The 27,313-nt window shown below is 44.1% G+C and overlaps 1 protein-coding gene across 2 annotated transcripts in view; it reads right to left on the bottom strand.

The window, feature by feature from the left end:
• Nucleotides 1–609: 609 nt before the first annotated feature.
• The window catches only part of l(2)37Cb (DEAH-box helicase 16 lethal (2) 37Cb), a 32,911-nt gene continuing 6,207 nt past the window's right edge, over nucleotides 610–27,313 (bottom strand). The window contains exons 2-8 of one of the 2 annotated variants that reach the window (XM_080267671.1): nucleotides 23,101–23,303; nucleotides 21,241–21,410; nucleotides 18,438–19,148; nucleotides 16,306–16,565; nucleotides 14,261–14,443; nucleotides 12,260–12,364; nucleotides 610–2,052 (exon numbers count right to left, since the gene is read on the bottom strand). In XM_080267671.1, the coding sequence (XP_080123797.1) occupies nucleotides 645–2,052; nucleotides 12,260–12,364; nucleotides 14,261–14,443; nucleotides 16,306–16,565; nucleotides 18,438–19,148; nucleotides 21,241–21,410; nucleotides 23,101–23,302 (3,039 nt within the window). In that variant the 5' untranslated portion in view covers nucleotide 23,303 and the 3' untranslated portion in view covers nucleotides 610–644. Of the gene's footprint in view, nucleotides 2,053–12,259; nucleotides 12,365–14,260; nucleotides 14,444–16,305; nucleotides 16,566–18,437; nucleotides 19,149–21,240; nucleotides 21,411–23,100; nucleotides 23,313–27,313 lie in introns of both variants that reach the window. The other variant, XM_080267662.1, reaches the window with a different exon arrangement.

A 27,313-nucleotide genomic window follows, 5' to 3' on the forward strand; every position in this document is an offset into this window, starting at 1 on the left:
TCCCTCCAAGAAAAAAAACAAAAACAACAGAGAGCCCAATTCAAGATCCGTACACTCTGAGATGCCTGAACACACTGCGTTTGAAATACTGGAGATCGTAGGCAGTAGGAAATACAGACAGAGGAAGACAGTTCCAGAGTTCCTTACGGGATTAAGGCGTCTGGCGATAGAAAGACAGACCATGACTGTTGCCGTCTTGTACTAATTTGGTGCCAATATATTTTTAGTGTCGAGAACTTATGCTGAAATGTACAGAAATGACAATGGTGAGATGTGTAGTGCGTCCTTGAGTGCGAGGCCTGCGGGGGTGGACTAGGTTTATGATTGAGGAGTTGACAGGAAGGATGGGACTAGAGTGGTGATGTGGTGAGGAGGGGTAGACTGAGATGGTGTGGGCATGTGGAGAGGATGGAGGATGACTTGGGTGTGGAAGGTGAGGTGTGAACGTCATGGGTAGGGTTGCATGAGGCAGACCGAAAAAGACCTGGGACGAGGTCATTAAGTGTGACCTCAGAGATAAAGGACTGAACAGGGAGGCTGCCAGAGATTGAGCATTGTAGACAACCATCATTAGGTAACCAAGACTGACACACACAAGTAAGGTGCAGCCTTTATAGACAATACGAAATAATACAAAGCACTGATTAATTCACCTGGAGTTCCTCTTTGACTTTACCCTTGACTTTGGGCATTTTTTTGCTGGTAGTATCATGCACCTCAGTGTCCTTGTAGTAATGCGGCGCCACCTCCAGCAGCCAACGTCCATCTATCACCACCACGCTGCGCATGTACTCCTTTGTCGTCATTACCAGTTCGTGATACACCACCCAGCGTGGCAGGTCCTCGATAAGGCAGCTCTGTGGGTGCATCATGACAGTCTGGCTCTTCTTTGCTGTCTTATACATCCCGCCCTTACTGAACCGGGCCACGTGGTAGAAGTACCCGGCCGTGATGGCCTTGCGTATGGCCGTGGAGTCCCCCGGGTTGGAGGTCAGTTGGATCTCCACGCGCTCCATCAGACCGACGAGCTGGTCGCGTATGTCCCTGGCACGCTTCATGGACCGGTACTGGATGAACACCTCGTAGCACCACTGGGACGAGTACTCCGTCCCGGCCCACTCGTTGTACACGTTCAGCAGGGTCAGGTGGTCTCCGTCCGGGTGGAAAAAGTTCTTGCGTGCCGTGTCCGCGTGTATGGCCTTGTCCTTGGGCCGGTAGAATATGGCCCCGTTGACGGACAGCATGGCCGCGATGGTCAGGATCTCCTCCACCACTTTATACTGGTCTGCGGCCAGGATCATCCGCGCCATCATGGGGTCCACGGGCAGCTCGGCCATCTTCCTCCCGGTGGACGTCAGCTCCCCCTTGTGGTTCAGAGCCTTGAGTGCGTACAGCTGCTCCAGGGCCAGCATCAGGGTCTCGGCCGGCGGGGGGTCCAGGTAGTCAAAGTTGATGAGGTCATGGATGCCCAGGGACTTGAGCTGCAGCACCACGTTGCCTAAATTGACCCGCTGGATCTCGGGGATCGTGTTGGCGTCCATCTCGTTCTCGAAGGCCCACTGGGTGTACAGGCGGAAGCATTTACCGGGACCCACCCTGCCCGCCCGCCCCGCCCGCTGGTTGGCCGAGGCTCGGGAGATGGGGATGACCACCAGGGACTCCATACCGCTGCGGGCGTTGAAGTAATTCTGCTTGGCGTACCCCGGGTCAATGACGTACTTGATGCCGTCGATGGTGAGGGAGGTCTCGGCTATGTTGGTGGCCAGGATCACCTTGCGGGCACCTGGGGGCGTCGGCTCAAAGATCTTCGCCTGCATGTCCGAGGGTAAGTTGGCATAGATGGGCAGGATGATCAGCTCCCGGATTTTTGCTCCCAGGGCCTTGATGCGCTCAGTGAGGATCTCCTGACAGGCCTCGATCTCCTCCTGACCTGTGAGGAAGACTAGAATATCTCCGAGGTGCTGCGTGATGTGGATCTGAAGCACGGTGACTGCGGCAGCCTCTATGTAGTTGGCTTCCGGGCTGCGTGTGTAGTAAATGTGCACCGGGTACCTGGAAATTACAGAAGGATGATAAGGACTGTAGATTATAAAGCAGGAGTACAAGCTGAAATGTGGAGAGGATGGAGAGTGAGAGACTGATGAGGAGAGTGTATGTGAGTGAGGTGGAGGGGTGGAGAGGGAGGGAGAGGCGAAGGATGAGATGGAGGGATGGAGTGGAGAGGTATATGAGAGTGGGGCGTGAGTTGGGAGTAGGGCAGCGAAATGGCGGGGGACAGGGCAACATGGAGGCACCTTGTTTGAGGCCACCCCATATGGGATTGCGGCATCTGGCTATAGACAGATAGATAGATAGATACTGTAGATAGAAATTTGGTTATGCTCACTCACTCTGGAATTCACATATCTTGCTACAGATAGACTTATACACAAATAGATACACAGGCAAATAGACTGATGGATATAAGAAGCATGATACAGGGATGGTAAATATTGTAATCAACAGACTGACGAAGAGAGTGTATGTGAGTGAGGTGGAGGGGGGAAGAGGGAGGGAGAGGCAAAGGATGAGATGGAGGGATGGGGTGGAGAGGTATATGAGAGAGGGGGGCGTGAGTTGGGCGCAGGGCAGTGAAATGGCGGGGGACAGGGCAACATGGAGGCACCTTGTTTGTGGCCACCCCAAACGGGATTGAGGCATCTGGCAATAGATAGATAGAACCAAAAAATAAAATTAAATAATTAAAAATATGGCACACCTGGGGTACGATGGATGAGGAAATGAGTGCGTTTGGCAGGACACACATGAATCAATTAACCCTGTGCCTTCAAAAACACAGCACCCAGAATGTGAACTTTGGTGCCACTTCCAGGCCTAATAATTACTACCTATCTATAGTCAAACACCATAATCCTGTAAGGGGTGACCATTTGTCTTTAAGTTAGTTGTTTTACTGGAAGGGGCACTAACCCCCCGCCAACCCACTTCCTGACACGTAGGGAACACGTATGGGTTGGTTATATGGTTACCACCCAGTGTTGTAAATGGTTTCCTGGCTTACAGGAAACCATTAGGCTTGTCACTTAATGTAAAGCCACCTGAAAAGGAAAGAAGAGTAATAAAAAGTGACAGGAAAGATGGGAGAAATAGGAAGAGAGGAGGACAGACACAGAAAAAGAATGATAAAGGTGAAGGAAGAAGTAGGCAGCACTACATCAAGTGAGTGGAGGATGGTGAGAAATAGGAAGAGAGGAGGACAGACACAGAAAAAGAATGATAAAGGTGAAGGAAGAAGTAGACAGCACTACATCAAGTGAGTGGATGATGGTGAGAAATAGGAAGAGAGGAGGACAGACACAGAAAAAGAATGATAAAGGTGAAGGAAGAAGTAGGCAGCACTACATCAAGTGAGTGGATGATGGTGAGAAATAGGAAGAGAGGAGGACAGACACAGAAAAAGAATGATAAAGGTGAAGGAAGAAGTAGGCAGCACTACATCAAGTGAGTGGATGATGGTGAGAAATAGGAAGAGAGGAGGACAGACACAGAAAAAGAGTGATAAAGGTGAAGGAAGAAGTAGGCAGCACTACATCAAGTGAGTGGATGATGGTGAGAAATAGGAAGAGAGGAGGACAGACACAGAAAAAGAATGATAAAGGTGAAGGAAGAAGTAGGCAGCACTACATCAAGTGAGTGGATGATGGTGAGAAATAGGAAGAGAGGAGGACAGGCACAGAAAAAGAATGATAAAGGTGAAGGAAGAAGTAGGCAGCACTACATCAAGTGAGTGGATGATGGTGAGAAATAGGAAGAGAGGAGGACAGGCACAGAAAAAGAATGATAAAGGTGAAGGAAGAAGTAGGCAGCACTACATCAAGTGAGTGGATGATGGTGAGAAATAGGAAGAGAGGAGGACAGGCACAGAAAAAGAATGATAAAGGTGAAGGAAGAAGTAGGCAGCACTACATCAAGTGAGTGGATGATGGTGAAAAATAGGAAGAGAGGAGGACAGACACAGAAAAAGAGTGATAAAGGTGAAGGAAGAAGTAGGCAGCACTACATCAAGTGAGTGGATGATGGTGAGAAATAGGAAGAGAGGAGGACGGGCACAGAAAAAGAATGATAAAGGTGAAGGAAGAAGTAGGCAGCACCACATCAAGTGAGTGGATGATGGTGAGAAATAGGAAGAGAGGAGGACAGACACAGAAAAAGAATGATAAAGGTGAAGGAAGAAGTAGGCAGCACTACATCAAGTGAGTGGATGATGGTGAGAAATAGGAAGAGAGGAGGATAGGCACAGAAAAAGAATGATAAAGGTGAAGGAAGAAGTAGACAGCACTACATCAAGTGAGTGGATGATGGTGAGAAATAGGAAGAGAGGAGGACAGGCACAGAAAAAGAATGATAAAGGTGAAGGAAGAAGTAGGCAGCACTACATCAAGTGAGTGGATGATGGTGAGAAATAGGAAGAGAGGAGGACAGACACAGAAAAAGAATGATAAAGGTGAAGGAAGAAGTAGGCAGCACTACATCAGGTGAGTGGATGATGGTGAGAAATAGGAAGACAGGAGGACAGGCACAGAAAAAGAATGATAAAGGTGAAGGAAGAAGTAGGCAGCACTACATCAAGTGAGTGGAGGATGGTGAGAAATAGGAAGAGAGGAGGACAGACACAGAAAAAGAATGATAAAGGTGAAGGAAGAAGTGGGCAGCACTACATCAAGTGAGTGGATGATGGTGAGAAATAGGAAGAGAGGAGGACAGACACAGAAAAAGAATGATAAAGGTGAAGGAAGAAGTAGGCAGCACTACATCAAGTGAGTGGATGATGGTGAGAAATAGGAAGAGAGGAGGACAGACACAGAAAAAGAATGATAAAGGTGAAGGAAGAAGTAGACAGCACTACATCAAGTGAGTGGATGATGGTGAGAAATAGGAAGAGAGGAGGACAGACACAGAAAAAGAGTGATAAAGGTGAAGGAAGAAGTAGGCAGCACTACATCAAGTGAGTGGATGATGGTGAGAAATAGGAAGAGAGGAGGACAGACACAGAAAAAGAATGATAAAGGTGAAGGAAGAAGTAGGCAGCACTACATCAAGTGAGTGGATGATGGTGAGAAATAGGAAGAGAGGAGGACAGACACAGAAAAAGAATGATAAAGGTGAAGGAAGAAGTAGGTAGCACTACATCAAGTGAGTGGATGATGGTGAGAAATAGGAAGAGAGGAGGACAGACACAGAAAAAGAATGATAAAGGTGAAGGAAGAAGTAGGTAGCACTACATCAAGTGAGTGGATGATGGTGAGAAATAGGAAGAGAGGAGGACAGACACAGAAAAAGAATGATAAAGGTGAAGGAAGAAGTAGGCAGCACTACATCAAGTGAGTGGATGATGGTGAGAAATAGGAAGAGAGGAGGACAGACACAGAAAAAGAATGATAAAGGTGAAGGAAGAAGTAGGCAGCACTACATCAAGTGAGTGGATGATGGTGAGAAATAGGAAGAGAGGAGGACAGACACAGAAAAAGAATGATAAAGGTGAAGGAAGAAGTAGGCAGCACTACATCAAGTGAGTGGATGATGGTGAGAAATAGGAAGAGAGGAGGACAGACACAGAAAAAGAATGATAAAGGTGAAGGAAGAAGTAGGCAGCACTACATCAAGTGAGTGGATGATGGTGAGAAATAGGAAGAGAGGAGGACAGACACAGAAAAAGAATGATAAAGGTGAAGGAAGAAGTAGGTAGCACTACATCAAGTGAGTGGATGATGGTGAGAAATAGGAAGAGAGGAGGACAGACACAGAAAAAGAATGATAAAGGTGAAGGAAGAAGTAGGCAGCACTACATCAAGTGAGTGGATGATGGTGAGAAATAGGAAGAGAGGAGGACAGACACAGAAAAAGAATGATAAAGGTGAAGGAAGAAGTAGGCAGCACTACATCAAGTGAGTGGATGATGGTGAGAAATAGGAAGAGAGGAGGACAGGCACAGAAAAAGAATGATAAAGGTGAAGGAAGAAGTAGGCAGCACTACATCAAGTGAGTGGATGATGGTGAGAAATAGGAAGAGAGGAGGACAGACACAGAAAAAGAATGATAAAGGTGAAGGAAGAAGTAGGCAGCACCACATCAAGTGAGTGGATGATGGTGAGAAATAGGAAGAGAGGAGGACAGACACAGAAAAAGAATGATAAAGGTGAAGGAAGAAGTAGGCAGCACTACATCAAGTGAGTGGATGATGGTGAGAAATAGGAAGAGAGGAGGACAGACACAGAAAAAGAATGATAAAGGTGAAGGAAGAAGTAGGCAGCACTACATCAAGTGAGTGGATGATGGTGAGAAATAGGAAGAGAGGAGGACAGGCACAGAAAAAGAATGATAAAGGTGAAGGAAGAAGTAGGCAGCACTACATCAAGTGAGTGGATGATGGTGAGAAATAGGAAGAGAGGAGGACAGACACAGAAAAAGAATGATAAAGGTGAAGGAAGAAGTAGGCAGCACTACATCAAGTGAGTGGATGATGGTGAGAAATAGGAAGAGAGGAGGACAGACACAGAAAAAGAATGATAAAGGTGAAGGAAGAAGTAGGCAGCACTACATCAAGTGAGTGGATGATGGTGAGAAATAGGAAGAGAGGAGGACAGACACAGAAAAAGAATGATAAAGGTGAAGGAAGAAGTAGGCAGCACTACATCAAGTGAGTGGATGATGGTGAGAAATAGGAAGAGAGGAGGACAGACACAGAAAAAGAATGATAAAGGTGAAGGAAGAAGTAGGCAGCACTACATCAAGTGAGTGGATGATGGTGAGAAATAGGAAGAGAGGAGGACAGGCACAGAAAAAGAATGATAAAGGTGAAGGAAGAAGTAGGCAGCACTACATCAAGTGAGTGGATGATGGTGAGAAATAGGAAGAGAGGAGGACAGACACAGAAAAAGAATGATAAAGGTGAAGGAAGAAGTAGGCAGCACTACATCAAGTGAGTGGATGATGGTGAGAAATAGGAAGAGAGGAGGACAGACACAGAAAAAGAATGATAAATGTGAAGGAAGAAGTAGGCAGCACTACATCAAGTGAGTGGATGATGGTGAGAAATAGGAAGAGAGGAGGACAGACACAGAAAAAGAATGATAAAGGTGAAGGAAGAAGTAGGCAGCACTACATCAAGTGAGTGGATGATGGTGAGAAATAGGAAGAGAGGAGGACAGACACAGAAAAAGAATGATAAAGGTGAAGGAAGAAGTAGGCAGCACTACATCAAGTGAGTGGATGATGGTGAGAAATAGGAAGAGAGGAGGACAGACACAGAAAAAGAATGATAAAGGTGAAGGAAGAAGTAGACAGCACTACATCAAGTGAGTGGATGATGGTGAGAAATAGGAAGAGAGGAGGACAGGCACAGAAAAAGAATGATAAAGGTGAAGGAAGAAGTAGGCAGCACTACATCAAGTGAGTGGATGATGGTGAGAAATAGGAAGAGAGGAGGACAGACACAGAAAAAGAATGATAAAGGTGAAGGAAGAAGTAGGCAGCACTACATCAAGTGAGTGGATGATGGTGAGAAATAGGAAGAGAGGAGGACAGACACAGAAAAAGAATGATAAAGGTGAAGGAAGAAGTAGGCAGCACTACATCAAGTGAGTGGATGATGGTGAGAAATAGGAAGAGAGGAGGACAGACACAGGAAAAGAATGATAAAGGTGAAGGAAGAAGTAGGCAGCACTACATCAAGTGAGTGGATGATGGTGAGAAATAGGAAGAGAGGAGGACAGACACAGAAAAAGAATGATAAAGGTGAAGGAAGAAGTAGGCAGCACTACATCAAGTGAGTGGATGATGGTGAGAAATAGGAAGAGAGGAGGACAGACACAGCAAAGAATGTTAAAGGCGAAGGAAGAAGTAGGCAGCACTACATCAAGTGAGTGGATGATGGTGAGAAATAGGAAGAGAGGAGGACAGGCACAGAAAAAGAATGATAAAGGTGAAGGAAGAAGTAGGCAGCACTACATCAAGTGAGTGGATGATGGTGAGAAATAGGAAGAGAGGAGGACAGACACAGAAAAAGAATGATAAAGGTGAAGGAAGAAGTAGGCAGCACTACATAATTCATTATATCCAACTATCCCAATTTATCTATCTATCTACTAGTCTGTCTATCTATTGAGTCCTTTACATTTATTTTCTCTCTGTATCATATAATCCATACACAAACAACACACAAACAACACACAAACAATCCACAAACAACACACAAACAATCCACAAACAATACACAAACAACACACAAACAACACACAAACAATCCACAAACAACACAAACAATACACAAACAATACACAAACAACACACAAACAACACACAAACAACACACAAACAATCCACAAACAACACACAAACAACACACAAACAATACACAAACAATACACAAACAACACACAAACAATACACAAACAACACACAAACAATACACAAACAACACACAAACAATCCACAAACAACACACAAACAATACACAAACAACACACAAACAACACACAAACAATCCACAAACAACACACAAACAACACACAAACAATACACAAACAACACACAAACAACACACAAACAATCCACAAACAACACACAAACAATACACAAACAACACACAAACAACACGCAAACAATCCACAAACAACACACAAACAATACACAAACAACACACAAACAACACACAAACAATACACAAACAACACACAAACAACACACAAACAATACACAAACAATACACAAACAACACACAAACAACACACAAACAACACACAAACAATCCACAAACAACACACAAACAACACACAAACAACACACAAACAATCCACAAACAACACACAAACAACACACAAACAATCCACAAACAACACACAAACAACACACAAACAACACACAAACAATCCACAAACAACACACAAACAATCCACAAACAACACACAAACAACACACAAACAATCCACAAACAACACACAAACAACACACAAACAACACACAAACAATACACAAACAACACACAAACAACACACAAACAATCCACAAACAACACACAAACAACACACAAACAATACACAAACAACACACAAAAACACAAACAACACACAAAAACACAAACAACACACAAACAATCCACAAACAATCCACAAACAACACACAAACAATACACAAACAACACACAAACAACACACAAACAACACACAAACAATCCACAAACAACACACAAACAATCCACAAACAACACACAAACAACACAAACAACAGACAAACAACACACAAACAATCAACAAACAACACACAAACAATACACAAACAACACACAAACAATACACAAACAACACACAAACAACACACAAACAATACACAAACAACACACAAACAATACACAAACAATCCACAAACAACACACAAACAATACACAAACAACACACAAACAATACACAAACAACACACAAACAATACACAAACAACACACAAACAATACACAAACAACACACAAACAACACACAAACAATACACAAACAACACACAAACAACACACAAACAATACACAAACAACACACAAACAATACACAAACAACACACAAACAACACACAAACAATCCACAAACAACACACAAACAATCCACAAACAACACACAAACAACACACAAACAATCCACAAACAACACACAAACAATACACAAACAACACACAAACAATACACAAACAACACACAAACAATACACAAACAATCCACAAACAACACACAAACAATCTACAAACAACACACAAACAACACACAAACAATCCACAAACAACACACAAACAATCCACAAACAACACACAACACACAAACAACAAACAACACACAAACAACACACAAACAACAAACAACACACAAACAACAAACAACACACAAACAACAAACAACACACAAACAACAAACAACAAACAACACACAAACAACAAACAACACACAAACAATCCACAAACAACACACAAACAATCCACAAACAACACACAAACAATCCACAAACAACACACAAACAACACACAACACAAACAACAAACAATCCACAAACCACACACAAACAACACACAAACAACAAACAACACACAAACAACAAACAACACACAAACAACAAACAACACACAAACAACAAACAACACACAAACAAACAACACACAAACAACAAACAACACACAAACAACAAACAACACACAAACAACAAACAACACACAAACAACAAACAACACACAAACAACACAAACAACAAACAACACACAAACAACAAACAACACACAACAAACAACACACAAACAACAAACAACACACAAACAACAAACAACACACAAACAATCCACAAACCACACAAACAACACACAAACAATCCACAAACAACACACAAACAATCCACAAACAACACACAAACAACAAACAACACACAAACAACACACAAACAACAAACAACACACAAACAACAAACAACACACAAACAATCCACAAACCACACAAACAACACACAAACAATCCACAAACAACACACAAACAATCCACAAACAACACACAAACAATCCACAAACAACACACAAACAACACACAAACAATCCACAAACAACACACAAACAACACACAAACAATCCACAAACAACACACAAACAACACACAAACAATCCACAAACAACACACAAACAATCCACAAACAACACACAAACAACACACAAACAATCCACAAACAACACACAAACAATACACAAACAACACACAAACAACACACAAACAATCCACAAACAACACACAAACAATACACAAACAACACACAAACAATACACCAACAATACACAAACAACACACAAACAATACACAAACAACACACAAACAATACACAAACAACACACAAACAACACACAAACAATCCACAAACAACACACAAACAACACACAAACAACACACAAACAATACACAAACAATCCACAAACAACACACAAACAACACACAAACAATCCACAAACAACACACAAACAATCCACAAACAACACACAAACAACACACAAACAATCCACAAACAACACACAAACAATACACAAACAACACACAAACAATACACAAACAACACACAAACAATACACAAACAACACACAAACAACACACAAACAATACACAAACAACACACAAACAACACACAAACAACACACAAACAATACACAAACAACACACAAACAATACACAAACAACACACAAACAATACACAAACAACACACAAACAACACACAAACAACACACAAACAACACACAAACAATCCACAAACAACACACAAACAATACACAAACAACACAAACAATACACAAACAACACACAAACAATACACAAACAACACACAAACAATACACAAACAACACACAAACAACACACAAACAATACACAAACAATACACAAACAACACACAAACAATACACAAACAATACACAAACAACACACAAACAATACACAAACAATACACAAACAACACACAAACAATACACAAACAACACACAAACACACAAACAATACACAAACAATACACAAACAACACACAAACAATACACAAACAACACACAAACAACACACAAACAACACACAAACAATCTACAAACAATACACAAACAACACACAAACAATACACAAACAACACACAAACAATACACAAACAACACACAAACAATACACAAACAACACACAAACAACACACAAACAATCCACAAACAACACACAAACAACACACAAACAATCCACAAACAACACACAACACACAAACAATCCACAAACAACACACAAACAACACACAAACAATCCACAAACAACACACAAACAATCCACAAACAACACACAAACAATACACAAACAACACACAAACAACACACAAACAATACACAAACAACACACAAACAATCCACAAACAACACACAAACAATACACAAACAACACACAAACAATACACAAACAACACAAACAACACACAAACAATCCACAAACAACACACAAACAATACACAAACAACACACAAACAATACACAAACAACACACAAACAATACACAAACACACAAACAATACACAAACAACACAAACAATACACAAACAACACACAAACAATACACAAACAACACACAAACAACACACAAACAACAACACACAAACAACAAACAAGCCACAAACAACACACAAACAACACACAAACAAGCCACAAACAACACACAAACAAGCTTCTCACACACACCTGCGGCCTGGGATCCGAAACACTGGCGCCTCATCGAAAAAGTCCGAGAATTTTTCCGAGTCCAGAGTTGCCGATGACACCAGGAGCTTCAAGTCCGGCCGAAACCTGTAAACAAAGGCAGAGGTTAGGCAAGGACGATCCCTAACACCTTATCTTAAGTGATTTAGTGCTCCCTAACACCGTTTCCTAAGTGATTTAGTGCTTCTTAACACCTTTTCTTATGTGATTAATTTTAGTGCTCCCTAACACCTTATCTTATGTGATTAATTTTAGTGCTCCCTAAAACCTTATCTTATGTGATTAATTTTAGTGCTCCCTAACACCTTTTCCTAAGTGATTTAGTGCTCCCTAACACCTTTTCCTAAGTGATTTAGTGCTCCCTAACACCTTTTCCTAAGTGATTTAGTGCTCCCTAACACCTTTTCTTATGTGACTAATTTTAGTTCTCCTTAACACCTTTTCTTAAGTGATTTAGTGCTCCCTAACATCTTTTCTTAGGTGATTTAGTGCTCCCTAACATCTTTTGTTAAGTGATTTAGTGCTCCCTAACATCTTTTCTTAAGTGATTTGGTGCTCCCTAACACCTTTTCTTAAGTGATTTAGTGCTCCCTAACACCTTTTCTTAAGTGATTTAGTCTCCCTAACACCTTTTCTTAAGTGATTTAGTGCTCCCTAACATCTTTTCTTAAGTGATTTGGTGCTCCCTAACACCTTTTCTTAAGTGATTTAGTGCTCCCTAACACCTTTTCTTAAGTGATTTAGTGCTCCCTAACACCTTTTCTTAAGTAATTTAGTGCTCCCTAGTACCTTTTCATAAATGACTTAGCCTGCCAACGACACCAGAAGCTTCAAGTCTGGCTGAAACCTGTAAGCAAAGACAGAGGTTAGGCAAGGAGACTCCCTAACACCTTTTCTTAAGTGGTTTAGTTTGCCTTTTACACCTTACTGTCCTCTTTTGTATTCTTGTCAAGAAAGGAAGCTCCCTAACACCTTCTCCTAATCAATTTATTCTGCTTATTACACTTTGCTGTCCTATCTATCTGTCTATCTATTGCCAGACGCCGTAATTCCATAAGGGGTGGCCACAAACAAATCACCTCCATGTCACCCTGTTCACCGCCATTTCATTGCCCTCTCACACCCCGCTCTCATATACCTCTCAACCATCCCTCCATCTCATCCTGAGCCTCCCCCTCCCTTTCCCCCCCTCCACCTCACTCACATACACTCTCCTTATCAGTCTCTCAATCTCTATCCTCTCCACATGGCCAAACCACCTCAGTATTTCTCCTAACACTTCCTATCACATCCTCCTCTCCAAAAACACACCTCCACACACCCCTCTCAAAAAACATATCCCCACACACTCCTCTCAAAAAACATATCCCTCACACACTCCTCTCAAAAAACGTATCTCCACACACTCCTCTCAAAAAACATATCCCCACACACTCCTCTCAAAAAACGTACCTCCACACACTCCTCTCAAAAAACGTATCCCCACACACTCCTCTCAAAAAACGTATCCCTCACACACTCCTCTCAAAAAACGTATCCCTCACACACTCCTCTCAAAAAACGTATCCCTCACACACTCCTCTCAAAAAACGTATCTCCACACACTCTCAAAAAACATATCCCTCACACACTCCACTCAAAAAACATATCCCTCACACACTCCACTCAAAAAACATATCCCTCACACACTCCACTCAAAAAACATATCCCTCACACTCTCAAAAAATGTATCCCTCACACACTCCTCTCAAAAAACATATCCCTCACACACTCTTCTCATCCTCGGTCTCCCCCTCCCTCATAAAACGTAAATACAAACATACCTAACGATGTCCTTGAGGAAGCCAAAGAGGATGTCGGTGTGTAGGGTTAAAAAATAAATAAATATGTACAACTCACATCCCCCTCCCTCGAGTACCACTCAACTCCATCCCTCCACCTCATCCTCGGTCTGCCCCTCCCTCAAAAAATGTAAATAAATACCTAACGATGTCCTTGAGAAGGCCAAAGAGGATGTCGGTGTGTAGGGTGCGTTCGTGTGCCTCGTCGATCATCATGACGCTGTAGGAGGCTAGGCTGGGGTCCATTAGGAATTCCCGTAGCAGCATACCATCCGTCATGTACTTGATACGGGTGCGCTCGCTGGTACAGTCCTCAAACCGGATGCTGCGGTGGAGGGAATGTGGTTAATGTGTGACTGGTTAAAATCTCTCTCTCTCTCTCAGTCTGCGTCTCTCTCTCTCTCTCTCTCAGTCTGCGTCTCTCTCTCTCTCTCGCTCGCTGGTGCAGTCCTCAAACCGGATGCTGCGGTGAAGGGAATGTGGTTAATGTGGTTAAATGTGTGACTGGTTAAAATCTCTCTCTCTCTCTCAGTCTGCGTCTCTCTCTCTCTCTCGCTCGCTGGTGCAGTCCTCAAACCGGATGCTGTGGTGAAGGGAATGTGGTTAATGTGGTTAAATGTGTGACTGGTTAAAATCTCTCTCTCTCTCTCTCAGTCTGCGTCTCTCTCTCTCTCTCGCTCGCTGGTGCAGTCCTCAAACCGGATGCTGCGGTGAAAGGAATGTGGTTAATGTGGTTAAATGTGTGACTGTGGTTAAAATCTCTCTCTCTCTGTGGTTAAAATATCTCTCTGTGTCTGTCTGCATCTCTCTCTCTCTCTCTTTGCAGTCCTCAAACCAAATGCTGCGGTGGAGGGAATGTGGTTAAATGTGTGACTGTGGTTAAAATCTCTCTCTCTCTCTCTCTCTCAGTCTGCGTCTCTCTCTCTCTCTTGCTCGCTGGTGCAGTCCTCAAACCGGATGCTGTGGTGGAGGGAATGTGGTTAATGTGGTTAAATGTGTGACTGTGGTTAAAATCTCTCTCTCTCTCTCTCTGTGGTTAAAATCTCCCTGTGTGTGTGTGTGTGTGTGTGTGTGTGTCTCTCTCTCTCTCTCTGGTGTAGTCCTCAAACTGAATGCTGTGGTGGAGGGAATGTGGTGAAAATGTGTGACTGTGGTTAAAATCTGTCTGTCTGTCTGTCTGTCTCTCTCTCTCTCTCTGGTGCAGTCCTCAAACCAAATGCTGCGGTGGAGGTAATGTGGTGAAAATGCATGACTGTGGTTAAAATCTCTCTCTCTCTCTGTCTCACTCTCTCTGGTGCAGTCCTCAAGCCGAATGCTGTGGCGGAGGTGATGTGGTGAAAATGTGTGGCTGTGGTTAAAATATCTTACTGTGGTTAAAATCTTTCTTTCTGTGTCTCTCTGTTTGCATCTCTCTCTGTCTCTCTCTCTGTGGTTGAAATCTTTCTGTGTCTGTCTGTCTGTCTGTCTGTCTCTGTCTGTCTGTCTCTCTCTCTCACTGGTGCAGTCCTCAAACCAAAAGCTGTTCCAGAGTAGACCTGTTGCATAAATGAAGGACTGGGAGTAACAGTTAACTCTTGCATTAGAGAGTTGGACAGAAAAGAGATGAGAGTTTGTTGCTAGACGGGTGCTACGCGCCCGTCGTAGAGGTGGAGGAATGCATGCAGACAGTTCAGAGGAGCAGTGACCATTAAAGTAGCGACAGAAAAGAGATAAAGATGCAACAGTGCAGCGAAGAGACAGAGGTTGAAGGGAGTCAGTAAGAGGAGGAGAGTTAATGAGACGAAAAGCCTTTGACTCCACCCTATTGAGAAGAGCTGTATGTGGGGAGCCTCCCCACACATGAGAGTTGTACTCCACACAGGGGCGGATAAAACCCGTGTTCAGTATAAAGTCAACAACTGTGCAGGGGTAAAGAAGGCACGGAGTTGGCTTAGCACACCTAATCTCTTGAATGCTGAGTTTACAAGAGGTAATATGATCCTTAATTGATAAACCCCATGAGAATGAAACCCCAAGTATGTTCAAAGACGATGCAGGATTGAGCTGGATGTTGTTAAAAATCAGAGGACACGCCTGCAGAATATTTTGACGGATTGAAAGTTGCAAGAATTGAGCTCCTGATGCATAAAAAACAACAAAACCACCCTGACCCCAATTAGAGATACGAGCCAAGGTGACGAACCATACCTGTATCCCACCTCATTGCCCAATTTCTTGGCCATTTCCTCGGACACACGCGCGGCCACACTCATAGCGGCCACTCTCCGGGGCTGTGTGCACCCGATCTTCTTGCCGTCCGAGCAGTACCCGGCCTCGAACAGGTACTGGGGGATCTGTGTGGTCTTGCCCGAGCCTGTCTCTCCCTCGATGATCAGGACCTGGTGCGTCTCAATGGCCTCCAGCAGCGCCTCTCGGAAGGGGAACACCGGCAGGCTCCTTCGTACCTCCTGTCAGAGAGTGGGTTTAGTGTCTGGCCTACTGGCTGTCCGTCTCTTGGTTTAGGTCTGTCTGTCTGTCGGTTTCCGTCTGTCTGTCTCTCAGTGGCCTCCAGCACTGCCTCTCGGAAGTGGAACACCAGCAGACTCCTTCATACCACCTGTACAGAGTTATTGGTGATGAATTTGCCTTACTGTCAGTCTTTTTCTGTTTGCTGGTGTATCTCTCTGTTTCTGTCTGTCTGTTTCTCTCTTTCTGTCTCTGTCTGTCTCTCTTTCTCTCTCTGTACATGTTAATGAGTTAAATAAAAAAACTATAGGGACAATGAGGCATATAAATCGTTTAAGTGACAATTTCCAGAAACAGACTCATATAATCCTAATTCAGTCTCTTGTGTTGACCTTGATTAATTACTGCATCAGGATTCCGGGGACTTGAATGATGAGTGAATGGAAGTGTGGACCATTGGACTGGGCAAATTTGGGCTGTGTGAACATTGCTACTCCTCACCCTGCCCTAAGGTGGGAAAGAAAGTCCGAATGATAATGATGATGATGATGATGACGATGATGATGATGATGATGATTAGGATATGGGGTACAACCAATGTACTCTTATACACAGTGCCCAGAAATGATTGAACTTCACGGCTAAAGTTGCTATGGGTGGAATGAGGAAATACGATCACGTTTCTTCAGTCCTGAAGGAGTTAAGATTTTTTGTTTTTTATGTGTCCGACTCTGGGCAAAGGCTTCAGGGCTTATTCCCAAGTCCCAGTGGTCCTCCTTGGGGCCCAGAAGTTCTCCTACACCTCCACATGTCACCACTTCGGTGCTCACACTCACCATCCATATTGAATACATGCTAGGGCTGTCTCATACAGGACTGGTGTATTGGTATTAGCGGGGATACTCTTATGACATGTTGGCGGGTCATCTGGTAGATCAGTAAAGTCTGCTATTCATGAAATTCACATCCTTAAACTGTTCCCTGCCCCAGCTGGGATTTGAACCTGGGTCCATTAGGACTGCAGGCCACCTCTCTACTGATTCAGCCACCCCTCCCCCCAAGATGGCTAAATATTCAACAAAAGCATGCACCTGATACGTACTGTATTATGTATAAGATACCGCGTGGTGTGTACCCAAATGGTTTATGTTCTTTGCTACTGTGCATAACATGACTGGACATGTAACCAGACAACAAGCCTATAGGTACCAAGAACCCACACTGTACTGGTGCCAGGTCACTCACTGTACTGGGACCTAAGCCTGGAATGAATTGCCCACTTTAATAACCAATGCCAGTAGCCTACCAGTATTCAAACCTTGGTTATTTTTTCTTATGGGTGAGAATAAGGGTTAATGACTTGAAAAACCCATTAGGTGTAGGCAAGATAAAATCCCAATGGAGATTTTCCTTGCTGTAAATCTGTCTTAGTTTTTACTGACTTTTATTGATTTTCTCCATGTACTGTATATAATGTAGACTGGCATATGTATCAGTATTAATATAAAGAATTTGAATTTGAAATATGAAGTGAATCTGTCTGTCTCTGTCTGTCTGCCTCTCTGTCTCTGTCTGTCTGGGTGGCTGTCTCTCTCTCTCTCTCTCTCTCGTACTTCCTGTGCAGAAAGTAGCTTTCTTGGTGCCTTGAATACAGCTCAGTGTCTGTCCAACTGCCTCTCTGTCTGCTGGTCTCTCTGTTTCTGTCTGTCTGTACTCTCTCCCTCTCTCTTGCTCTCTCTCTCTCTCTTGCTCTCTCTCTCTCTCTCTCTCTCTCTCCCTCTCTCGAATCCAAGGTGACTACTTATCTCTTGAATGAAGGTGACTCTCTCTCTCTCTCTCTCTCTCTCTCTCCCCTTAGTTTAGCCAAATACTACCTGAATAGTCATTTTCTTCTTCTCAGACTCGGACAGCTTTGGCTCCTCCTCTTCCTCCTCCTCTGACGAACTGCTCCCTGACTCCTCCTTCTTCTTCTCCTTCTTCCTCTTCTTCTTCTTCCTCGTGCCAGCCAGAGGGAGGGACTTAATGAACTCAATCTCATCCTCCAGCACCAGGTTGTACTCTTTCTCCGCCTCCTGGTAGTGCCTGGCCTTGTCCCTGGCACCAAAAGAGAGTGACGTTCCCCTCATCTGGTCCTCCTCCCACTTCTTCTGCTCGTACCCGCGCTTCTTCTCCCTCTCGTCCACTTCCACGTACCTGTCGTCCACGCTCGTCCCCTCCTCCGGCATGACGTACCGCTGCTCGTTCTCCGCGTCCCTCACCCGGTCGTAGTCCTTCGCCAGCTTCAGGACGGTGCGCTTGTAGTCCCGTGCCTTCCGCTCGCGTTCCGTCAGCGTGTCCTCCTCAAACAGGTACTCGTCGTCCTTGATGTCCTCCTCCAGTTCCCTCAGCTTGTCGTCCTTTCGCTTGATGAGGTACTGCCGCCGGGACTCCACCCTCAGCCTGGGCAGCACCTTCTCCCGATCCTCCTTCTCCAGCTGCAGGCGTTTGGCGGCCTCCTCAAACCCCCTCTTGTCCCCCTTCTCAGCCACGTTCCTGGTGCGTTCGCTGTCCCGCTGCCGCAGTCGCTCTGAATACGCATCTCGCTCCTGTGGGGGAGAAGAAGAAGGCTTAGGATTGAAGCTCACATTCCGAGCATCTATTCATCTATCTATCTAAAGCGTGATGGCAATTCTGTGCCCAGTTAAAAGTGAATTTTTGTTTTTTAAGTAAGAAAGAAGGAACCAAAGGCCAGGAGCCCACAAACCGTTCCTTCCAAGAAAAAAATAAAAACAGTACAAAAGAGAGCCAAATTCAAGATCCGTTCATTTCGAGATGCCTGGACACACTGCGTTTGAAAGACTGGAGATCATAGGAAGTAGGAAATACAGACAGAGGGAGACGGTTCCTGGGTTGACTGGGTTATTGTGATACTCAAAATTAACTCCCCCATTCTTTTTTTTTTTTTTTTTTAATGCAAGAAAGAAGGAACCAAAGGCCATGAGCCCGCAAGGTTGTTCCCTCCAAGAAAAAACAAAAACAAGATAACAGAGAGCAAAATTCAAGATCCATTCATTTCGGACACCCCTATTTATGTAAATGGTCTATCTATCCATTTATCTATCTACTGCCAGATGCCTAAATCCTGTAAAGGGTGGCCACCAAGAAATCACCCCATGTCACCCCGTCCTCCCTCCAACTCACACCAGCCTCTCTCATAAATCTCTACACTCCATCCCTCCATCTCATACTTGGTCTCCCTCTCCTCCTCTCACCCTCCACATCAACAGTGTAATGTAAAGGTGTAACATGCATGTGGATGTGACTGAGAAAATCAGGAGAAATACACTGAGGTGGTTTGGACATGTGGAGAGAATGGAGAATGAAAGACTGACTAAGAGGGTGTATGTAGGTGAGGTGGAGGGAGGGAGAGGGAAGGGAAGACCGAGGATGAGGTGGAGGGATGGGGTTGAGAGGTATATGAGGGAGGGGGAGTGAGCTGGGGGGAGGGCAGCCAAATGGTGGGTGACAGAGCGACTTGGAGGTGTTTTGTCTGCGGCCACCCTTTGCGGGATTAGGGCATTGGGCTATAGATAGACAGTAACGTCCAGTCTTTCAAACGCAGTGTGTCCAGGCATCTCAAAGTGAACAGATCTTGAATTTGGCTCTCGTTTGTATTGTTTTTGTTTGTTTTTAGAGGGAACGGTTTGCGGCTCCTGGGTTTTGGTTCCGTCTTTCTTGCACTAAACACACACACACACACACACACACACACACACACACACACACAATGAAGAGGTGGCAATGTTAGGCCAAGTAAAAATGAAAAGAGTATTGTTCACAGGTAAATCTGACAACCACTGTTATGTTCATCATCATCACCGTTAAATGTTGTCACTACACAGGTCACTTTCCCAACCCAACCCAACCCAAACTAACCTAACCTAACCTTACCTATATAAACCTACCCTAATTTTGCCTATATAAACCTACCCTAACTTTGTCTATATAAACCTAACCTAACCTACTGGTATATAAACCTAACCTATATAAACCTACCCTAATTTTGCCTATATAAACCTACCCTAATTTTGCCTATATAAACCTACCCTAACTTTGCCTATATAAACCTAACCTAACCTACTGTACTGGTATATAAACCTAACCTAACCTACTGTATATAAACCTACCCTAACTTTGCCTATATAAACCTAACCTAACCTACTGTATATAAACCTACCCTAACTTTGCCTATATAAACCTACCCTAACTTTGCCTATATAAACCTAACCTAACCTACTGTATATAAACCTACCCTAACTTTGCCTATATAAACCTACCCTAACTTTGCCTATATAAACCTAACCTAACCTACTGTATATAAACCTACCCTAACTTTGCCTATATAAACCTACCCTAACTTTGCCTATATAAACCTAACCTAACCTACTGTATATAAACCTACCCTAACTTTGCCTATATAAACCTACCCTAACTTTGCCTATATAAACCTGCCCTAACTTTGCCTATATAAACCCACCCTAACTTTGCCTATATAAACCTGCCCTAACTTTGCCTATATAAGCCTACCCTAACTTTGCCTATATAAACCCACCCTAACCTAACCTAACCCTGCCTATATAAACCCAACCGAACCAACCCCAACTACACCAAATCTACCCCAACCCAACCCATCCTAACCTGTAAATCCCGCAGCCTCTGTTCTTCCTCATCATCCTCGCCGCTGTCGGACTTGGCTGTGATCCGAAGCCGAGGACCCTCACCCTCCGAGTCAGAGCTGTCGTCACCTTTCTTTCTCTTCCGGGCTGTCTTGATCCTGTTGCTGTTACTTGATGATTTAGGGCCGCTGCCTGTGGGGAAAAGAAACACCATTGCCATCATCGTTGTCGGAAGATGGTATACTGGGAGGCCAATATATGACAGAAGGTGGCGACTATCATCCACTCACTTGATGTGGTGCTGCCTACTTCTTCTTTCACCTTTATCATTCTTTTTCTGTGTCTCCTCTCTTCTTATTTTTCACCATCATCCACTCACTTGATGTAGTGCTGCCTACTTCTTCCTTCACCTTTATCATTCTTTTTCTGTGTCTGTCCTCCTCTCTTCCTATTTCTCACCATCATCCACTCACTTGATGTAGTGCTGCCTACTTCTTCCTTTACCTTTACCATTCTTTTTCTGTGTCTGCCCTCTTCTCTTCCTACTTCTCACCATCATCCACTCACTTGATGTAGTGCTGCCTACTTCTTCCTTCACCTTTATCATTCTTTTTCTGTGTCTGTCCTCCTCTCTTCCTATTTCTCCCATCTTTCCTGTCACTTTTTACTACTCTTCATTCCTTTTCAGGTGGCTTTACATTGAGTGACAAGCCTAATGGTTTCCTGTAAGCCAGGAAACCATTTACAACGCTGGGTGGTAACCATATAACCAACCCATACGTGTTCCCTGCATGTCAACAAGTGGGTTGGCAGAGGGTTAGTGCCCCTCCCCGTAAAATGTCTAATTTAAAGACAAATAGCCACCCCTTAAGGGATTATGGCATCTGGCTATAGATAGATAGATAGACAGATAGATAGTTAGATAGACAGACCATATAAGACTCTGCTCTTCTACTCTGCTGAATGATCTCGTGTGTGTCGTGGGGATAGTCCATTCTGCATCTACTTTGTCAAACTTGTCTGTCTCGCATCATATTAATTTCCTACTCCCATGACCACACCAGCAGACTGTGCCATCCACACAATGCAAAAGATCCCATTAGGTGACTTTTTATTGGTGTTATTACAAGCCATCCTGTATATACTCTTTTCATCTTAACCTGGTCCAGGTACTTGTCCTTTTGCAGCTTATTTCATGTAGCTCAGCCTAACCTACCCTGATCTAATGAAAACTCAACCCAACCTAACCTAACCCAACCCAACCTAACCTAAACTAACCTAACCCAACCCAACCCAACCCAACCTAACCTAACCCAACCCAACCTAACCTAAACTAAACTAACATAGTACAACCCAACCTAACCTAACCCAACCCAATCCAACCCAACCCAACCTAATCTAACCCAACCCAACCTAACCTAACCCAACCCAACCTAACCTAACCCAACCCAACCTAACCTAAACTAACCTAACCCAACCCAACCTAACCTAAACTAACATAGTACAATCCAAACTAACCTAACCCAACCCAAACTAACCTAACCCAACCTAACCTAACCCAACCCAACCTAACCTAACCCAACCCAAACTAACCTAACCCATCCCAACCCAAACTAACCTAACCCATCCCAACCCAAACTAACCTAACCCATCCCAACCCAAACTAACCTAACCCATCCCAACCCAAACTAACCTAACCCATCCCAACCCAAACTAACCTAACCCAATCCAACCTAACCTAAACTAACAGCACAACCCAACCTAACCCAACCTAACCTAACCCAACCCAACCTAACCCATCCCAACCTAACCTAAACTAACCCAACCCAACCCAACCCAACATGACACAACTCAACCTAACCTAACCTAACTTTGGTCTCACCTCTGACCCTCTGCCACAGCTGGTCAACAAACGCCTCCATGCCGGGGCTGATGGGCAACTCTTGCTGGAGCTCGGCCAGGACCTGTGCCTTGGCGGGGAGTGTCTGGGTCAGCCTAATGAGGTACTCGGCCACGGTGGCATCGCTGAGGCCGAGAACATCGTGTAGACGCTGGCCCACCCACGCCTTCAGCTGTTCACCCATCCTGTTGGTGCTGTTGGTATTAAGTTACATGTACTGGGATGGCTGCGGTACAACATGGTGGCAGTAACTGGAATAAGATCCTGTTGGTATTACGTTACATGTACTGGGATGGCTCCAGTACAAACATGGTGGCATTAAGTAGAATAAGATCCTGTTGGTATTAAGTTACATGTACTGGGGTGGCTCCGGTACAACATGGTGGCATTAATTAGAATAAACCATCAAAATAACATCCTGTTGGTATTAGGTTACATGTACTGGGCTGGATCTGGTACTACATGGTGGTGTTAATTACAACAGGCCTTCAGAATAAGATCCTGTTGGTATTAGGTTACATGTACTGGGGTGGCTCCGGTACAACATGGTGGCAGTAACTGGAATAAGATCCTGCTGGTATTAAGTTACATGTACTGGGATGGCTCTGGTACAAACATGGTGGCATCAACTGGAATAAGATCCTGCTGGTATTAGGTTACATGTACTGGGATGGCTCCAGTACAAAATGGTGGCAGTAACTGGAATAAGATCCTGCTGGTATTAAGTTACATGTACTGGGATGGCTCTGGTACAAACATGGTGGCATTAATTAGAAACAGCCATCAGAATAACACTGACTGACCTGAAAAAATTCCTGGGGTAAAACCTTCATGTTATGGCATTATAAGTCATTAATAATTGGGTAGATCTGTACAAGTTGCCAATACACACCCCAGGTTGTGCAGTATATTTTTCTGGCTCCCCACATACAGCTCTTCTCAACAGGGTGGAATCAAAGGCTTTTCGTCTCATCAACTCTCCTCCTGTTACTAACTCCCTTCAACCTCTGTCTCTTCCCCGCACTGTTGCCTCTTTATCTCTTTTCTATCGCTACTTCAATGGTCACTGCTCCTCTGAACTGTCTGCTTGCATCCCCCCACCTCTACAACGGGCGCGTAGCACCCGTCTAGCAGCAAACTCTCATCCCTTTTCTGTCCATTTCTCTAAAGCAAGAGTTAACCATTACTCCCAGTCTTTCATTTATGCAACAGGTCAACTCTGGAACTGTCTCCCTCTGTCTGTATTTCCTACTTCCTATGATCTCCAGTCTTTCAAACGCAGTCTGTCCAGGCATCTCGAAATGAACAGATCTTGAATTTGGCTCTCTTTTGTATTGTTTTTGTTTTTTTCTTGGAACAATTTGCAGACTCCTGGCCTTTGGTTCCTTCTTTCTTGCACACACACACACACACACACACACACACAAAACTAACCTGCTGCAGTGGAAGGCTTACCATGGAGTTAGGTATCATACTATGCGTTTATGGTGGTACTGGTAATATCCCTGAACTACACACTGGAAACGTGTAAAATAATACCAAAAATAGCGTCATATGCTTTTGTTGTTACTGGTGCATTACGGCAACACTGCAGCCAATCAGTGGGTTTGTGGAGAGGATGGAGAATGAGAGACTAACTAGAAGAGTGCATGTGAATGAGGTGGAGAGGGAGGAGGAGAAGTGGGAATCGGATAAGGTGGAGGGATGGCTTTGTGTCTTGGAGAGGATGGAGAATGAGAGACTAACTAGAAGAGTGCACGTGAATGAGGTGGAGAAAGAGAAGTGGGAATCGGATTAGGTGGAGGGATGGGTTTGTGTTTTGGAGAGGATGGAGAATGAGAGACTAACTAGAAGAGTGCATGTGAATGAGGTGGAGAAAGAGAAGTGGGAATCGGATAAGGTGGAGGGATGGGTTTGTGTCTTGGAGAGGATGGAGAATGAGAGACTAACTAGAAGAGTGCATGTGAATGAGGTGGAGAGGGAGGAGGGGGAAATCAAGGATAAGATGGAGGGATGGAGTGACATATGAGAGGACAGTGTGAGCTGGAGGGAGAGCAGCCATATAGTAAAGGACAAGGCAACGTGGAGGTGATTTGTCAGTGGTCACCCCTTACAGGATTAAGGTGTATGGCAATTGTTAGATAAAAAGATACACTCAAAATAAGTGCATCCTATCTACAGTAGAAGATCTATCTATCTATCTATTGCCAGACACCTCAATCCCATTTGGGGTGGCCACAAACAAATCACCTCCAAGTCGCCCTGTCCCCCTGGAAAATACACCGCCGCCACACACACCTTACGACCCCACAATATCTATCCATGCCCTGCCAGATGCCTTGATCACATAAAAGGAGGCCACAATATCTCTATCTGTCTATCTATCCAGTCCCAGGTGCTTTAATCCTGTAAGCCATGGCCACAAGCAAATCGTCTTCACGTCGCCGTCCTTTATGGCCAGGTTAATTAGGCTGGATTAGTTCCCTATCTATCTATCTATCTATTGCCAGACGCCTCAATCCCGTTTGGGGTGGCCACAAACAAATCGCCTCCAAGTCGCCCTGTCCCCCGCCATTTCACCGCCCTGCTCCCAACTCACACCCCCCTCTCTCATATACCTCTCCACCCCATCCCTCCATCTCATCCTCGGCCTCCCCCTGGCACTGGCAAATGTAATGAGGGTCAGAATCAACTACATCACACACACTGACTAAAACAACCAAGAATAACCTACTGTCGTTTCAACCCCTAACAGAAAGTTCAGTCTCACAAATACCACTAAACTTGCTTTAAAAATCCATTAGAATGATGCAACATTAATAAACTCTTCAATTCAATCATTCATTCATTGCCAGACGCCATGTATCCCAAACAGGGTGGCCAAGGGCTTAGAGTTAATTGTTTTACAGGGAGGGGCACTAATCCTCCACCAACCCCACTTGACACGTAGGGAGAACGGTATGCCAACAGCATCTGGTGTTCCCAGGCGGTCACCCATCCAAGTACTAACCAGACCCAACGTTGCTTAAAACTAGCTAGAAAAAAATACAGACCTTATATTGTCAAAAAAAACTTTGTAAAGCCTCCAGAGTTAATTTCTGTTAACTGTCAAACGTTGGTAACACTATAATATAACAATAAGCTTGCTCTCAAATACTGCTACATAACCACAAACTACCAAACTACTCAAACTGTTGCTGGAAAAAAAAAAAGTATAGAATATCACAAATTCTTGACCGACTAAGAGGGTGTGTGTAGGTGAGGTGGAGGGAGGGAGAGGGAGGGGTAGACCGAGGATGAGGTGGAGGGATGGAGTTGAGAGGTATATGAGGGAGGGAGGGGTGAGTTGGGGGGAGGGTAGTCAAATGGTGGGTGACAGAGTGACTTGGAGGTGTTTTGTCTGCAGCCACCCTTTGCGGGATTAGGGCGTCGCGCTGTAGATAGATAGATAGATAGACTTAGGGAAATCCTCTGTCCTAAGTCTATATTTCTTGTAGCTAGAGGTGAAAATGTGATGCCAAAATGTTAGCGAAAATCTCGAGATCTAGCGGAAAAGTAGGACACTGATTTCGGTTTTGCTATGTTGACTCACAGGTGGTGGTGACCATCATCCACTCACTTGATGTAGTGCTGCCTACTTCTTCCTTTGCCTTTATCATTCTTTTTCTGTGCCTGCCCTCCTCTCTTCCTATCTCTCCCATCTTTCCTGTCACTTCTTATTGCTTTTCTTTCCTTTACAGGTGGCTTTACATTGAGTGACAAGCCAAATGGTTTCCTGTATGCCAAGAAACCGTTTACAGCGCTGGGTGGTAACCATATAACCAAACCATACGTGCTCCCTACGTGTCAACAAGTGGGTTGGTGGAAGGTTAGTGCCCCTCCCCGTAAAAGAAATAACTCAAAGTCAAATGGCCACCCCTTACCGGATTATGGCGTCTGGCAATAGATAGATATATTCACTCATCAGTTTTGGTTACCTCGTCCCTGTCAAGATCTAATGGGATACTCATCAGACCTTGCACTACACCACGTTATTTGAATACATACACACAAAGTACTAAAGAAAGCAACAGTCTGTCATGTCACTCCATGTAGAGCCACCTAAACGTATTACTGAGTGGATGGTTGGCGCCTCCACCTACCACAAACAGTACTGCTAAAATATGTAAAGAATGAAAGAAAAAAAAACATGTTA

Source organism: Coenobita brevimanus, chromosome 3 (assembly GCF_032717465.1).
Source record: "Coenobita brevimanus isolate Jiangsu-jjx chromosome 3, ASM3271746v2, whole genome shotgun sequence".
NCBI classification, from domain to species: Eukaryota; Metazoa; Arthropoda; class Malacostraca; order Decapoda; family Coenobitidae; genus Coenobita; species Coenobita brevimanus.